At 63.1% G+C, this 16,509-nt stretch overlaps 1 protein-coding gene and 1 long non-coding RNA gene across 3 annotated transcripts; one reads left to right on the top strand and one right to left on the bottom strand.

Moving 5' to 3' along the window:
• Nucleotides 1-1,797: 1,797 nt before the first annotated feature.
• Nucleotides 1,798-2,657, bottom strand: LOC110480333 (uncharacterized). The gene is made up of 2 exons (XR_013341294.1): nt 2,062-2,657; nt 1,798-1,948 (listed from the first exon to the last, which is right to left on the bottom strand). It is a non-coding gene; the product is annotated as an uncharacterized LOC110480333 (long non-coding RNA).
• Nucleotides 2,658-4,372: 1,715 nt separating this feature from the next.
• Nucleotides 4,373-15,644, top strand: RHOBTB2 (Rho related BTB domain containing 2). 2 transcript variants are annotated; one of them, XM_021548179.2, is made up of 10 exons: nt 4,373-4,473; nt 9,215-9,416; nt 10,167-10,270; nt 10,357-10,542; nt 10,629-11,653; nt 12,470-12,588; nt 13,228-13,378; nt 13,463-13,551; nt 14,488-14,593; nt 14,672-15,644. In XM_021548179.2, the coding sequence occupies exons 2-10, from the start codon at nt 9,225-9,227 to the stop codon at nt 14,908-14,910; spliced, it is 2,211 nt and encodes a 736-aa protein (XP_021403854.1). In that variant the 5' UTR covers nt 4,373-4,473; nt 9,215-9,224; the 3' UTR covers nt 14,911-15,644. The 2 variants fall into 2 exon arrangements, with proteins under 2 accessions (XP_021403854.1, XP_077645370.1); XM_077789244.1 differs by having other exon boundaries at nt 4,388-4,473; nt 13,228-13,551.
• The last annotated feature ends 865 nt before the right edge of the window (nt 15,645-16,509 follow it).

The following is a 16,509-nucleotide window of genomic DNA, read 5'->3' as shown; positions in this document are numbered from 1 at the left end:
TGTTCTTTTTTTTTTGCTTGTTTTAGACCTTTCCTTCTGTTTCCCAGGCTCTGCTCCCCACCGCTGTGGTGGCACATCCCAGTGTGTCATTTTGCCCCCACTGTTCCCCCATCAAGGTTGGGTTTTGCAATTTTGGCAAAGTTCTGGTTGAAGATTTCTCCCGGCTCCAGTTGGATACTGGGCCTGTAAATGCCATTTTTTTGGAGCTGCCACCTCCCTCCCTGGCTGCTGATGGGCCTGGGGTGCCCATGGGGTGCTTGGAGCAGCTGCTTTGAGCAAGGAGACTTCTTGTAGCCTCATCCAGGAAGCAAAACCGCAGCATTTGGGATTTTAGAGAAGCAAAACCAGAGTGGGGACCCTTGCTGCTCTTCATGGTGAATCCATGGATGGAGCCAGCACCGTGCTGGGTGCCTGGAACCCACTCCCCGCCCGCAGCCAGCACTCTGCTGGCTTTGCCAGGAGCAAATCCCAGGCTGGACTCTGCTCCTGACGTTTGCAGGATGCAGCAGGGAAGGAGGGACAGCCCCTTGCCCTGCCTCGCTCCGGAGCCTTGGCCAAAGCCACCATGCCAGGGGACTCCTGGTGGCCACCCCAGGAGCCAGGCACCGCCCAGGGAGCTCAGATCCACGGGAAGGCTCTGAGCCCGAGGGTGAGGTGCTTGGAGAGGGCGTGAGAGCTGGGAGAGCCTCGCCGGGGCCCAGGGGAGGTTGTCCCTGTGGCACTTCGGAGCAGGGGACAGGTCTGTGCGTGTGTTCCATGGACTGATCCGTTTCGGCTGATCCGTAGGGTGGCATGAGGAGGGCAGAGCTGGCAGCGAGATACGGGGACAATGGGGAGACAAGGGACAGCTCTGTCCCCACACCAGGACGCTGCTTGGGCAGCCCAGAACTCGCCTTCCCAACACCTTTGTGTCCCCAGGGTTGGGGGGTGACACCGGGAGGGCAGGGGGTGGCTTTAGGATGCGAGTCCGTGTTCGGGGTGATCTCACAGATCCCTGCGCCCTCTCCTTGCAGAGCCTGCCAAGAGAAAGCGATGGAAAGCCCGGGGAAGGGCAGCCCCGCCGGGAAGATGACAGCCATGGCTCACAGCCTGTAAGTATCTCCTGCCGCCTCCTCCCGCCCCTGCTCCTGGCACTCTTCCACCGGCCACTTTCTCCAGGGACTTTGCTCTTTGCTCCCATCCCACCCACGCCACAGCAACGCCTCCGTTCCCCGTGGATGAGGTAGAAAACAGCAGAGGAAGGCAAAGGCAGGGGCCCAGGGGCTTTGGGAATGTGTAGTCCAGGGCTGCCCGGGGTTTTTGGGGTGTCTCTCCTAAATCTGCTTTTTCCAGTGACAGATGCATGGCCCTGGTCTGTGCCAGGCTTTCAGCCCCTTGCAAGGTGAACGATGCTGGATTTGGGGGGCAGGGTGGGGGCAGAGCCAGGAAAGCTGTAGTGTTTGCAGAGCATCCAAGGAGCATAAGGAAAATGGGTTTGGGTTTGGATTGCTGCATCCTGTCCCCAGTGAGGCTGGGCAGGCTCCTGGCAGCACCTGGGAAGGGTAGAAATGCCCTGGCTTTAAACTGGAGAGTCAAAAAAATTTTACTGGGGCTGGAGCAATGTCTGCTCGTATCTTGGATCTCCTGAGGGCTTCTTCATTCCTGGCTGGGGAGTGGGAGATGGAGGGAGGAGGATGCTGTGGGGTGAACAGGGGGCTTGGTGTGACCCCCAGAGCTCAGCCTGGGGTGTGGAGTCAGGATCACGGAGCCGGACAGACAGAATTCCTTGGGGACAGGTTTAAAACTGGAGAGATGGGAGCGGGAAGCAAAACGCCTTTTAATCACAGCCCAGCCAGAGGAGATCGCGGTGCTGAGGGAAGGGGGATGGCACTGGGCAGCTGTGCCAGGGGCAGCCGTGCCATGCTGTGCTGTTCCGTGCCGTGCCAAGCTTTGCCACAGCGTGGGCTCGCTGGGGAACAGTCAGCTGAGACTTGTGTTCCTCCTCCCTCGGAGGAGAGGGGCTGCGAGCAGCACCCACGCTCCACAGCCGCTCCCGACCCCTCTCCCCTGGCCCGTGCCCACCTGGGTGCCTCCATCGTCCGCTCTCTCCTGCCGGGAAACCTTTTCTCCCGGGAAGGAGGCCCGAGAGAGCTCCGCTCCGCCTGCGGGTGACAATCGTGCTTTTGTTTTGCCTGGCTGCGAAAGGGGCAGGCGGGAATTTGGCTGCCCAGAAAGCTGCCGGGAACCCTTTTCTGCCACAATTAAGCACCTGCTACAAGAGAGCAAATAAGCCAAATCATGCGGCTGGCAAACAAGCTCTACGTGTTCCTTCCCCGTGACCCACTCCAAGAAGCAGAAAAGCTCCAGGCTCTGCGGCTCGGCTGCTCGCAGCTGCCGGGGCAGCGATTTCGCAGCTCCCGGGGCAGAAATTCCGCAGCTCCGGGGGCTCCGCAGCTCCGGGGCTCCGCAGCTCCGGGGCTCCGCAGCTCCCGGGGCTCCGCAGCTCCCGGGCCAGCGGCTCCGCAGCTCCCGGGGCAGAAATTCCGCAGCTCCCGGGGCAGAAATTCCGGGGCTCCGCAGCTCCGGGGCTCCGCAGCTCCGGGGGCTCCGCAGCTCCGGGGGCTCCGCAGCTCCCGGGGCTCCGCAGCTCCGGGGGCAGCGGCTCCGCAGCTCCGGGGGCTCCGCAGCTCCCGGGGCTCCGCAGCTCCCGGGGCAGAAATTCCGCAGCTCCGGGGCTCCGCAGCTCCGGGGCTCCGCAGCTCCCGGGGCTCCGCAGCTCCGGGGCTCCGCAGCTCCGGGGCTCCGCAGCTCCCGGGGCTCCGCAGCTCCGGGGCTCCGCAGCTCCGGGGCTCCGCAGCTCCGGGGCTCCGCAGCTCCCGGGGCTCCGCGGCTTCCGGGGCTCCGCAGCTCCGCAGCTCCCGGGGCTCCGCAGCTCCGCCGCCGCCTCCTCCCGGTCCCGGCGTGGCCACCGAGGCAGCGCCGGGAGCTGCCTCTTTGCCGGCTCAAAACCCAAAAGGGCTTTCCCCTCCCCAAATTAGCGGCTCCATCTCCTTCTGCTATGGAGAGACAGATCCCCGTGCTGCGAGTTCGGTGAGGCGGGGGCCGGCGGCGGGGCTGGGCGGGCTGTGCCTGGGTTTTGCATCAGTGGCAGCCCCGGCACGGGCCTGCTCCGAGCCGGACGGAGTCAGGCCGTGCAGGGGGCCGAGCTTAGCGCGGCTCCGAGGCGGGGACGGGCAGGGAAGGCGGCTGGAAGCCTCGGGAAGGGATGGCGAGCATCACATGATGCGGATGTCGGGGGTCAGAGCAGCGCGGCCGGCGGCGCCTTCCCGGCAGCCGCGCTGCAAAAGATGACTCGGAGGTTTTTTGGTTTTTTTTTTTTTTTTTTTTTGGTGCCCTGAAGGTTTAGATTTTGGGGAGGAGAGGGCTGCAATAAGGCATGTAGAGAAGGGTAAAAGGGCAGGATCGCAGCGTGTGGCCTGTGCTTGGAGGGCACGGAGGGATGGAGCAGGTTCGCTCCTCACCACGAGAAGCCCTGTGAGGGTTTGGGGGTGCTCCGGGGAGGATGTGGGGCTTGTGAGGGGTCTCCTCCACCAGCAGCATCACACATGGCCCAGCTGGCAGCTGGCAGCTCTCTGAAATTTGGGGAGAGGGAAAGATCTCAGAGGGATGCAGGAGAGGGTGCACCCCTTCCCCAGGTCAGGACTGGGGGGCACGGGCAGGGGGGATCGGATGCAGAGGAAGGATGGAGGTGATATTTAGGGGGGATGAGGGTGTCATCCCCCCTATGGATGTCACAGAGGATGGAGGGCAGGGTAGGGCTCTCATGCAGATGGAGGATTGGGATCCATGGAGTGCAGGATTGGGGGCCAGGACGGAGCTCCCTGTATGGGAGGGTTTTAGGGCCAGGATGGTGTCGCATGGAAGGCAGCATTGGGGAGGCCCAGCAGAGTCCCCAGCAGGGGAGAATTAGCGACACGATGGGGGCCCGAAGGCAGAATTGTGGGGGCAAGACTGAACCCCCTGCAAGGCAAGGTGAGACGACATGACTGGGTCTCAAGGCGGATTTAGGGGGACATGACAAAGCCCCTGCGAGGGAGGTTTAGGGGCAGGACTGGGGGTCCCACGGCAGGACTCGGAGCCACAACGGGGGACACGCCGAGGGTCCCCCCGCTCCCCCCCGAGTCGCGGAGCCAATGCGCGGCAGCGGAGGGTGGGGGGGCGGCCCGGGGCGGGGCTCGGCGGGCTCCGCTTGTTTTTTGTGAATGGAAGGCGGGGCGGCCGCGACTGCAGCGCGCAGGGCGGCGCGCTCCGCTGGGCGCAGCGGGCCGCGGATGCGGAGATCGCGGAGCCGCCATGGGCCGCCCCGGCCCTGAGCCGCGCAGCGCGGCCCTGCGCAGCCCCGCGCAGCCCCGCCGCGCCACGAGCGCCGTGGCCATGTCCGGAGGGGCGAGCCCGGCCCCGGCCCCTGGGAGCCGCCGCTTCGTCTGTGTTGGTGTAAGTACCGGGAGACCCCCCCGCGCTTCCGCCCCGCGTCCCGCTCCGCCTCCGCGCATCCTGCCCCGCCGCCGGACGCGGGGACGGCGAGGCCCCTTCGCCGTGCCCCGCACCCCCGGGCCGGGTGGCTTGAGCCGCCCCGAGCCCCCTCGCCACGCCTCACGCCGGTTCCCGGTGTTCTCCGGTCCCCTCGCCGTGTCCCGCACCCACCCGCTCGCGGGGCTTCCCGTCCGCCTCGCCGTGCCCGCACCCCCGGTTCAGGGTGCTGCGAGCACCCCAAGCTCGCCGTGCCCGCACCCCCGGTTCAGGGTGCTGCGAGCACCCCAAGCTCACCGTGCCCGCACCCCCGGTTCAGGGTGCTGCGAGCACCCCAAGCTCCTCGCCGTGCCCGCACCCCCGGGCAGGGTGCTGACAGCACCCCAAGCTCCTCGCCGTGCCCGCACCCCCGGGCAGGGTGCTGCGAGCACCCCAAGCTCCTCGCCGTGCCCGCACCCCCGGTTCAGGGTGCTGCCAGCACCCCAAGCTCCTCGCCGTGCCCGCACCCCCGGTTCAGGGTGCCCCGAGCACCCCAAGCTCCTCGCCGTGCCCGCACCCCCAGTTCAGGGTGCTGCGAGCACCCCAAGCTCCTCGCCCTGCCCGCACCCCCAGTTCAGGGTGCTCCGAGCACCCCAAGCTCCTCACCGTGTCCCGCACCCCTGGTTCAGGGTGCTGCGAGCACCCCAAGCTCACCGTGCCCCGCACCCCCGGTTCAGGGTGCTGCGAGCACCCCAAGCTCCTCGCCGTGCCCGCACCCCCGGGCAGGGTGCTGCGAGCACCCCAAGCTCACCGTGCCCCACACCCCCGGGCAGGGTGCTGCGAGCACCCCAAGCTCCTCGCCGTGCCTGCACCCCCGGTTCAGGGTGCTGCCAGCACCCCAAGCTCCTCGCCGTGCCCGCACCCCCGGGCAGGGTGCTGCGAGCACCCCAAGCTGCTCGCCCTGCCCCCACCCCCAAGCCGGGTGCTGCGAGCACCCCAAGCTCCTCGCCGTGCCCGCACCCCCGGGCAGGGTGCTGCGAGCTCTCCTGAGACTCCTTGCGGTGCCCCACATCCCTGGCCTAGGTCCTCCCCAGTCTCCTTGCGATGTCCTGCAGCCTCAACCTTCTGGAGAAGCCCCGCACGCCTGGCCTGGGTCCTCCCCGCCCGTCCTCTCCATGCCCTGCACCCCGTCGCCGTGCTTCCTGCCCCCTTTGCAATGCCCCACAGCCCCGGTTCGGGTGCTCGGAACATCCCTGAGCCCCCTTGCGATGCCCGCACCCTCTGCCATGCCCCGCACCCCCGATCCGGATGCTCCGAGCACCCCCGACACCCCTCGCAATTCCCCGCACCCCCGATCCGCCTGCTCGCCGCTCCCTCCCCAACCTCCTGCACCCTGTCTCGGTGCTCCCCGAGCCCTCTGCCATGCCTGCACCCCAATCCCGGTGCCCCCTGAACCTTCTGCCATGCCTGCACCCCAATCCCGGTGCCCCCGAGCCCTCTGCCATGCCCCCACACCAATCCCGGTGCTCCCTGAGCCCTCTGCCATGCCCTCACCCCAATCCCGGTGCCCCCTGAACCTTCTGCCATGCCTGCACCCCAATCCCGGTGCCCCCGAGACCTCTGCCATGCCCTCACCCTGACTCAGTGCTCCCCGAGCCCTCTGCCATGCCTGCACCCCAATCCCTCTGCCATGCCCTACACTCCAATCCCGGTGCCCCCCAAGCCCTCTGCGATGCCTGCACCCCAATCCCGGTGCTCCCCAAGCCCTCTGCGATGCCTGCACCCCAATCCCGGTGCCCCCCGAGCCCTCTGCCATGCCCTCACCCTGCCTCAGTGCCCCCCGAGCCTCTGCCATGCCCCCACCCCAATCCCGGTGCCCCCCGAGCCTCTGCCATGCCTGCACCCCAATCCCGGTGCCCCCCGAGCCTCTGCCATGCCTGCACCCCAATCCCGGTGCCCCTCGAGCCCTCTGCCATGCCTGCACCCCAATCCCGGTGCCCCTCGAGCCCTCTGCCATGCCTGCACCCCAATCCCGGTGCCCCTCGAGCCCTCTGCCATGCCTGCACCCCAATCCCGGTGCCCCCTGAACCTTCTGCCATGCCTGCACCCCAATCCCGGTGTCCCCTGAGCCCTCTGCCATGCCCCCACCCTGCCTCAGTGCTCCCCGAGCCCTCTGCCATGCCCTCACCCCAATCCCGGTGCCCCCCGAGCCTCTGCCATGCCTGCACCCCGGTCCCGGTGCCCCCTGAACCTTCTGCCATGCCCCCACCCCAATCCCAATGCCCCCCGAGCCTCTGCCATGCCTGCACCCTGGTCCCGGTGCCCCCCGAGCCTCTGCCATGCCCTCACCCTGACTCAGTGCTCCCCGAGCCCTCTGCCATGCCCTCACCCCGGTCCCGGTGCCCCCCGAGCCTCTGCCATGCCCTCACCCCGGTCCCGGTGCCCCCTGCCCGCCGCATCCCCCGGCCGTGCTGCAGCCCCGCTCGGGGCCCGTTTCTCCCGCACCGCCTCCCGCCGCGGCCTCCCCGGCCCCGTTCCTCCCGCACCCCGTTATTTCTGGCCATCGCCGCCGTTTCGGGGCGGCTTCGCCCCGGTTTGGGGGTTCTCCTCCCCTGGCGAAGTGCGGGATGGAGGATTGGGAGCCTGGGAGTTGCTAAGCGACAGCTCCCGGGGTGATGGTGCAGTTGCCGTGGCAACCGCGGGCTGGGAGGCTGGAAGGAGCAATTTTGGGGTTCTCCGTGGTGGGGTTGTGGGTGTGAATTGGGTGCCCATGGTTTGGCTGGGGGGCTGCTGGCTGGAGCAGCCCTGCTCCTCTGGGAAGAGCTTTTCCTTCGGGGGGAACTCCAATCTCTCAGCATCTCGGGTTATTTTTACTCTCCGGTGGGTTTTGGAGCTGTTCCCAGGAGAGAAGTGATGGTGGGGAAGGTGAGGAGGGGGCTTGAAAAGGTTCAGCCCCTCCTGGGGTGGTGTCAGGGGTGAGAGGCTGCCCTGTGGGGCTAACAGAGCTCCCCAGTGATGTTCTGCTTTACTGAGAACCTAATTTTTGTCCCTGCTGCTGTCCCCCTCTCCCCCTCCTCACGGCAGGCACTGATCCCACAAGGATTTAGCCCTTAATTCCCATGAGGCACCAGACTTTCCCGGCTGGCTTGGCTGGGGGTGGGCTGAGCTCCCCACAAGGGACAAACATCCCAAGTGCCACCTGCAGTTGTCATTCCTGTGCCATCCCCCTCCATCCCAATGGAGCACGGCTGAGCCCAAAAATAACCACAGCAAAGCTCCCCGAGCAGTCACACCCCCCAGCCCGGAGATCTCCTGGTCCTACCGAGCCGAGCTGATCCTGGGGAGGAGCAGGGGACATGGGATGGCAGCAGAGAGGGACAGAAATGGATTTTGAGGGGCTCATGGGGAAGGAGCCCACCTGCCCTGCTGCTGCTCCTGGTTTCCAAAGCCCTTTGGGACGAATTCCCCGCATCCCAAAGGATGGAGGGGGTGTGGAATGCGGCGACAACTACTCAGAGAAGTTTTGTCTCTGAAGTGAGCAGGATTTGTGCCACCTGCCTTTGCCTCCAGCTGCCCACGGGGACCCAGGTGTGCCCAGGGAGGCTGCGCATGGAGGGAGCTGCTAACATTGGCAAGTCCTTGCCAGGCTGCCGGTTTGGGGAGCTGTGGTCCCACGTGCAGGGCTCCGTTGCCATCGTTACCGGGTATTTTCGCTCACTGCGCTGGTGGTTTATTATAGCAGCTCGGGAGGCCGCTGCCAGGAGGGAGCGACGAGGGGGAAGAGATCCGTGGCCTTGGGAAGTTCAGAGAAATTGGGATGTGGGGCTTTTGTCCTCCTTGCCATCCCAAGAGGGAAGAGATCCATGGCCTTGGGAAATTCAGAGAAATTGGGATGTGGAGGTTTTGTCCTCCTTTCTATCCCAAGAGGGAAGAGATCTGTGGGCTTGGGAAGTTCAGAGAAATTGGGATGTGGGGTTTTTTTTGTCCTTTTTGCTATCCCTCAATCCCCTCAGTGCTTTTTCCCCTGGCAAGCACATAAACCCTCGGGTTCACGCTGTGATGAGTTAATTCTGATTTAGGCTTTGAGCAGGGAATGGGTGACACACCTGGGCACACCTGGGTGCTGCTCATCAGCTTTGCAGCACCCACAGCACCAACGTCTCTCTCAGGAGTGTTGGGGTCACACCTGCTCCTTGGAGCTCTCCCAGTCCCTCTGGGGAACCTAAGGAGTTTCTTCTTGCTGCTCTTAGCTTTGAGAAAATGTCCCGTTGGGAATGGGGTGGGAAAAGGGGGCCAGGTCAGTGTCCTCTGCCAGGCAGCAGAGCCTGGCAGTGCCCGCGTGTGCATCGGTCAGGCGGCTCTGGAAGCTTCTCTTGCAAATGCTGGGGATGGAGAAAAGGAAGAGGAGGAAGGCAGAGGGGAGAAAAAAAAAAAGCCTCATCTCACATGAACAAGCATGAGCCAGAGAGCCAGGAGAGGGAGGAGGGCACAATCCAACGCAGGCCATGTGTCTGACGTGGCACAGCAGCCACACTGCCACCAGAACATGAAATTTTAAAGGGGACTGGCGGGCACAGCGAGCTGGGAAGGGCTGAGCAGCTGCTGCAGAGCTTCCCCGGGCTGCCAGGGAGTGTCAGCATCCTCCTGCTCTGTGCCCCTGTGGTGCCCTGGTGACACCCCCTGGCTGGTCCTGGCTGTGTTTGCCGAGCCCTCCTTCCCCTCGCAGGTCCCAATTAATGGATTCTGACATGGATTATGAGAGGCCAAACGTAGAAACCATCAAGTGCGTCGTGGTCGGGGACAACGCGGTGGGCAAGACCCGGCTCATCTGTGCCCGTGCCTGCAACGCCACCCTGACCCAGTACCAGCTCCTCGCCACCCACGTGCCCACGGTGTGGGCCATCGACCAGTACCGCGTCTGCCAGGAGGTGAGTGTCGGAATCTGAGGTGTTGATGATTCCCAGAGTGTAGAAAGTCTCTGTCTGTCAGCCCTGTTGTCAAAGAAAAAGCCAAAATTTGTCTGTGCTGGTTCCAAAGTTGTTTATTCTGTTTATCTCTCACATGTTCTGCTGCCCTGCCCAGCTCTGTCCTGCAGGGCAGCGTGTGGGGCTCTGCCCTCAGTGGGATGTGACAAACATTAAATACCAGAAACTCCCTGGGCTGCATTTACAAGAATGTGCCAATATCTGTCACCTCCGTTGGACAGTGTGTCCCCAGCCTGAACCAACAGAAAAATGCCAACACCACAGTGAGACATGGAGGGCATGAAGAAGGAGAAAAAGGACAAGGCACACCCAATTTCCTCCAGCTTGTCCCCTTTGGACCCCTTATCTAGAATCCTAAAATTTCACTTTTGCACCCGTGCCACACTTGATTGTTACTCATATCAAACCCTCAGAGCTGGTAATTTATCCTGTGAGATTGAAAACTCTTTTCCATGGCCAGAGATCACAGCCAGTGTCTCTGGGGCTCTGTCCAGGGGGTTCCTGAGCCCTGCCAGGGTCCCAGGGCAGCCAGAGGGAAGCTCTGGATTCCCACAGTGAGGGCTGCCGAGGCTGCTGCGGGGGCTCATGGACACCCCGTGGTGGACACCCCGAGGAGATGGAGCCGTGTCCTGCCCCGCTGCTGTTGTTGTGAGGCTCAGGGACTGAGGAGCTGGGTGGTTTCTGTTCCCACAGGTGCTGGAGCGCTCCCGGGATGTGGTAGACGATGTCAGCGTGTCCTTGCGCCTCTGGGACACCTTTGGTGACCACCACAAGGACAGGCGCTTTGCCTACGGCAGGTAGGGAGAGGCAGAGCCTGGGTGCTCCCCTGGGCAGGGAGGGAGTCCCCAAACCTCACCTCAAGCCCTCCCTTGTCCCCTCCCAGGTCCGACGTTGTGGTTTTGTGCTTCTCCATCGCCAACCCCAACTCCCTGCACCATGTGAAGACCATGTGGTACCCGGAGATCAAGCACTTCTGCCCCCGCGCCCCCGTCATCCTGGTGGGCTGCCAGCTCGACCTGCGCTACGCCGACCTGGAGGCCGTCAACCGGGCGCGGCGACCCTTGGCCAGGTGGGACCCTCGTGCCCTGGAGATGTCCCTGCCCGCCCTCCTTCTCTCCAGAAGCCTCCTCTTTAATTATCTCCCGTCTCTTTCAGGCCAATTAAACCTAACGAGATCCTTCCCCCAGAGAAGGGCAGGGAGGTCGCCAAGGAGCTGGGGATCCCTTATTACGAGACGAGCGTGGTGGCCCAGTTCGGCGTCAAGGACGTCTTTGACAACGCCATCCGTGCCGCCCTCATCTCCCGCCGCCACCTGCAGTTCTGGAAGTCCCACCTGCGCAACGTGCAGCGGCCCCTGCTCCAAGCCCCCTTCCTGCCCCCCAAGCCCCCTCCTCCCATCATCATCGTCCCAGACCCCCCTTCCAACAACGAGGAGCGTCCAGCCCACCTTCTGGAGGACCCCCTGTGCGCGGACGTCATCCTGGTGCTGCAAGAGAAGATCAAAATCTACGCACACAAGATCTACCTCTCCACCTCCTCCTCCAAGTTTTACGACCTGTTCCTCATGGACCTGAGCGAGGAGGACCAGCAGGGCACGGCGGGGCACGGCGTCGGCGTGGCCGTCACGGCGGCCGCCGAGCGGATGCTGCACCAGGAGGAGAGGCACCACGGGCGGGATTTCCTCCTGAGGGCCGCCAGCTTCGACATCTGCGAGAGCGCCGAGGAGGCCGGACCCGGCCAGCGCAAACCGTGCCTTAGAGCCTCCACCAGTGACGGGATCCTGCGGGGCAACCGCTACGAGAACGGCGAGCGCGGGCTGCGGCGGGGCCGGAACCTCTCCTCGTGGAGCCGGGCCTTCGCCAGCATCCAGGAGGAGATGGCCGAGGACCCGCTGACCTACAAGTCCAAGCTGATGGTGGTGGTGAAGATGGACGCGTCCATCCAGCCGGGTCCTTTCCGGGCCGTGCTGAAGTACCTGTACACGGGCGAGCTGGACGAGAACGAGCGGGACCTCATGCACATCGCTCACATCGCCGAGCTGCTGGAGGTGTTCGACCTGCGCATGATGGTGGCCAACATCCTCAACAACGAGGCGTTCATGAACCAGGAGATCACCAAAGCCTTCCACGTCCGGAGGACAAACCGGGTGAAGGAATGCCTGGCCAAGGGGACTTTCTCGGGTACGGCTCCGGGAGCAGCAGCCTGGTCCTTTGTGGGGGCTCACAGGGTGGGTGGGGGCTCGGAGCTCCTGGCTTTGCTGTGTGTGAGGGGGTGGTCGTGCCTCCCCCAGGGTTTTTGGTCACACTTTGCTATTTTGGGGATTTTTGTCGCTTTTCTCCCTGAGAAAGTGAGCGTGAAGCCCTTGCGCAGGGTTTCCTGCTGCCCAGCTGGCCCAGCAGCTCTGTTTATTTATGGAAGAGTTGCAAAGGCGACTTCCTTCTCTCCCAGACTGGATTTTCACAGGGGTCATCCTGATTTATGAGGAGCAAGTGCCCTTAGTAGGATTTCCCCAGCTTTCCAGCCAGCACCACGAGCCACCAGCACGAGGTGACGTCCCAGGGGGACGTGAGTGTCCCAGCCTCCCAGCGGCTGGATTTGTTTCATGGAGATGGATCCTAATATGGTCAGGCAGGCCCTGTCAGGGACAGATGTGTGGTGGCCCTTGCACACCCCTGGGAGAAGCTGTGGAGAGCAGGGCAGGAGATCCCCACCTCCCTCCCAGCTCTCCAAGGACTCAAATTTAGGTGTGACATTTATTTCTCAGGTTTTCCCCTTGGAAAACACCTTGGAATTTCCAAGGGGAAAACCCCTTGGAACAGGCAGAGCCCTGCTGAGGCTCTTCCCCGAGCTCCTCTGAGCTGGCAGGAAATGCTGGATAAAAATGAGATATTTCACGGGGAAAATACAGGATATGGCAGGCTCCGTGCCCTTCCCTCTGGTGAAGGCGAGGGGGTTCGTGGCTGAGCCCCAGGTGACAGGGCTGTGCTTGTCCCCAGATGTCACCTTCGTGCTGGATGACGGTGCTATCAGTGCCCACAAGCCCCTGCTCATCTCCAGCTGCGACTGGATGGCCGCGATGTTCGGCGGCCCCTTCGTGGAGAGCTCCACCAACGAGGTGAGGATGTTCAAATGATCGCGGGATGTGGTTTCATGCAGGTGATTTTATTGAGAGCGAGCTCTGGGAATCAGGTACAGACCCAAATCTGACAATTCAACACGGCTTTCAAGCTTAATGTATTTTTATATTCTATCCTTCTATAACTTACATATTAATTGTTAAATTTACATTGTTTAGGAGCACACATCATCACAGGATATGATTCCATACAGGTGCTTTTATTGAGAGCTCTGGGAATTTGGGGTACAGACCCAAATCTGATTCCGACACAGCTTTCGAGCTGAACGTATTTTACATACATATTAATTATTAAACTTATATTGTCCTATTGTATACACTGACATGAGTTTCTCATGATCTTTCTGACCACAGTTTCTCATGATTATTCTTACCTTTAAACAGTAATTATATTCCATTACTAATCATCCCATCTAACAATTATATAATTTATCATGTCCCAGCTACACAGGTGCAATTCTAGCGAGGTACACGGCCTTCATGTACCTAGGCTATTACTAAGCTTAATTTTCCTTTTCACCTCAAACCCCCATGATTTTAAAACCCTTTTGCTATCAAGGAGAGCTCCTGGGCGGGTGGCACAGCTGGCCAGGAGGTGACAAGGTGTGTGTCTGGCAGGTGGCACTTCCTCACACCAGCAAGAGCTGCATGCGGGCGGTGCTGGAGTACCTGTACACGGGGCAGTTCAGCTCCAGCCCCGACCTGGACGACATGAAGCTCATCATCCTCGCCAACCGCCTCTGCCTGCCGCACCTGGTGGCCCTGACAGGTGAGTCCCGGTGGCTGCAGCGGGGCAGGGTGACCGTCACCCCGTCCCTGCCACCCCCCGACCCCGCCGTGTCCCCCTGTGCAGAGCAGTACACGGTCACCGGCCTGATGGAGGCGGCGCAGATGATGGTGGACATCGACGGCGACGTGCTCGTGTTCCTGGAGCTGGCTCAGGTAGGACAGGGGCCTGTGCTGGCAGGGCTGGGGGTGCTGCAGGTGACACCCAGAGGGGGCTGAGGGGGCTGGGGGTGCTGCAGGTGACACCCAGAGGGGGCTGAGGGGGCTGGGGGTGACACCCAGAGGGGTCTGATGGGGCTGGGGGTGCTCCAGGTGACACCCAGAGGGGGCTGAGGGGGCTGGGGGTGACACCCAGAGGGATCTGGCAGGGCTGAAGGTGCTCCAGGTGACACCTAGAGGGGTCTGGCAGGGCTGGGGGTGCTGCAGGTGACACTCAGAGGGGTCTGATGGGGCTGAGGGTGCTCCAGGTGACACCCAGAGGGGTCTGATGGGGCTGGGGGTGACACCCAGAGGGGTCTGGCAGGGCTGAGGGTGCTCCAGGTGACACCCAGAGGGGTCTGGCAGGGCTGGGGGTGCTGCAGGTGACACCCGGAGGGGTTTGATGGGGCTGGGGGTGACGCCCAGAGGGGTCTGATGGGGCTGGGGGTGACATCTAGAGGGGTCTGGCAGGGCAGGTGACACCCAGAGGGGTCTGATGGGGCTGGGGGTGACACTCAGAGGGGTCTGATGGGGCTGAGGGTGCTCCAGGTGACACCCAGAGGGGTCTGATGGGGCTGGGGGTGACACCCAGAGGGGTCTGGCAGGGCTGGGGGTGCTCCAGGTGACACCCCGAGGGGTCTGGCAGGGCTGGGGGTGCTGCAGGTGACACCCAGAGGGGTCTGATGGGGCTGAGGGTGACACCCAGAGGGGTCTGATGGGGCTGAGGGTGACACCCAGAGGGGTCTGGCAGGGCAGGTGACACCCAGAGGGGTCTGGCAGCTCCAAGAGCTGGACAACCAGGTCTGGCCTTGGATGTCCCTGGAGAAATGAGGGAATCCCTGGTGCCGGCCCGTTCCTGGTGGCCCTGAGCTGGCATCCCATCCTTTTTCCCAGTTCCACTGCGCCTACCAGCTCGCCGACTGGTGCCTGCACCACATCTGCACCAACTACAACAACGTCTGCCGCAAGTTCCCCCGCGACATGAAGGCCATGTCGGGAGGTGAGTGGCAGCCGGGGGGCTGTGGCAGGGGGGTCCCCGCGGTCCTGGCACCCCCCTCACCCCCTTTTGTGCCCGCAGAGAACCAGGAGTACTTCGAGAAGCACCGCTGGCCGCCGGTGTGGTACCTGAAGGAGGAGGATCACTACCAGCGGGCGAAGAAGGAGCGGGAGAAGGAAGACTACCTCCACCTGAAACGGCAGCCCAAGAGGCGCTGGCTCTTCTGGAACGCCTCCTCCTCCCCTTCTTCCTCTCCTTCATCGTCGGCAGCCACAGCCTCCTCTTCCTCCTCCTCCTCCTCCTCCTCGGCTGTGGTTTGAAAGCCCCGTCCTTGCCCTGGCTCCAGCGTCCCGGCGAGGAGGAGGATGAGGATGAGGAGGAGGAGGAGGAGGAAGGGTGGATGCCCTGCCCAGCGCCAGGCTGGGGGGGCACCGGCCCCGCAGCAGAGGCGGGGGCCGCGGTCGCCCGGGAGGGGCTCGGCAGGACTGGCAGAGCCCCGAGCAGCAGGAGAAACTCTCGCCTTCCCAGGGGCACGAGGGCTGTGCTGCGGCTGCACCGCGGGGTTTCCGTTGGAAATTGGTTTTGGTTTTTCGGAACGTCGTCAGCACGAGGAGGAAGGCGATGGCGAAGAAGAAGAAAAAACGCGTCCTGCTTCCAACTTTGATTTGGAACCAGAAGCTCTTAGGGTGTGGTTTGGGTGTCTGATGGCATCTCACCACCTGGAGCCACTGTGGGGGTCCTGCCACCCCCTTGGACTCACAGCAGGGTCAGGCACAGGGCAGGGGACCCTGGTCCCCAAATGCCTCCAGGCACTGCAGGATTTCCCCTACAAGTGGGGTCTGTCCTAATTCAGGGCACAGAGAGGATCGGAGTCCTCTCCTCCCTGTTCTTAACTCTTCAGTTTTGTTTAGACAGAAACTTAAAGCAAAAAAAAAAAAAAAACCAAAACCCAAACCCACTCCCTCAATCTGCCACACCAGAAACCAACCCCGAGCCCTCGGCTTGGGATTTTAGCCTGGAAGGCTCCATTGTAATAAATGGTATTTTAAAAGCCCGGCGTGCTTCCTGTGTGTGTGGGAGGAGCAGCTGGGCAGGCACATCCTTGTGCCAGGCTCGGGGTGATGCCCTGACCCCCTTCCAGCGCTCCTGGGACGGGCAGGGACAGCGACCCAAACCCTGGTACAACACCAGCGGTGGCTTTTCCATCGGACTAACCCTGCCTGTCCCACCTGTGTCCCTGCAGGGCTGCCAGGCAGGGCAGGAGGCACCCAAACCTCCTCACCCTGCCCGGCTGGGATGGGGAAAGCTCCTTGGAGCCCGTCCCTGCACAGGAGCACCCAGGGATGCTCCCGGTGGCATCCCCTCCTCCCAGCTGGCCTCGTGGAGCACCTTGGAGCCTCCCGTTCTGCACGCCCACCCTCAGCCTCGGATGCAGGAGCGAGCGGTGGCTCCTCACCCTCGGTGTTGTGTCCCTTGGCAGCCCCAGCGAGCAGGTAGGAGCACGACTTTCTCTCCTTTTCGCACAGTCTGGGCACTCACCGCTGCTTCCCCGAGCCCTGTTCGCCTTCCCCGAGCCAGGACCCGAGCCCTGCATGTGCCTGGCTCTGCAGGAGCCCCTGCCCAGGTCTGCGTGCTCAGGGGGCACAGGGGGATGTGCCCACCAGAGACCCCTGGGCACCAACCCTCCGGGCAGGGCAGCAGCAGCTCCTGCTTTTCACCCCAGCCCCACGCTCTTGGAGCAGCTGCCAGGGGCGTTTTTGGGGGCTGAGCAGAGCCCTTTCCTCACTAAGCACTGCATGGATTTGCAACACAGCTACTGCAAAGCAACACACAGAGCCCTGGCTGCGTGGAGCCCGAGCCCCCCGGGGCAGCGCTGCCGCTGCCACCCCCGGCACCAGGGGCAGGGGTCTGGTGTGGGG

The sequence above is a fragment of the Lonchura striata genome, chromosome 32 (genome assembly GCF_046129695.1).
Source record: "Lonchura striata isolate bLonStr1 chromosome 32, bLonStr1.mat, whole genome shotgun sequence".
Lineage (NCBI taxonomy): Eukaryota > Metazoa > Chordata > Aves > Passeriformes > Estrildidae > Lonchura > Lonchura striata.
Note: the sequence above shows the minus strand (reverse complement) of the source record. Positions and strands in the feature narration are given on the sequence as shown.

Coding starts and splice junctions, on each gene's coding strand:
- RHOBTB2 (XM_077789244.1), top strand. CDS start 9,225: ATGGATTCTGACATGGATTATGAGAGGCCAAACGTAGAAACCATCAAG. Junction 9,417..10,166: donor AGTACCGCGTCTGCCAGGAG/GTGAGTGTCGGA, acceptor CTGTTCCCACAG/GTGCTGGAGCGCTCCCGGGA. Junction 10,543..10,628: donor GCGCGGCGACCCTTGGCCAG/GTGGGACCCTCG, acceptor CGTCTCTTTCAG/GCCAATTAAACCTAACGAGA.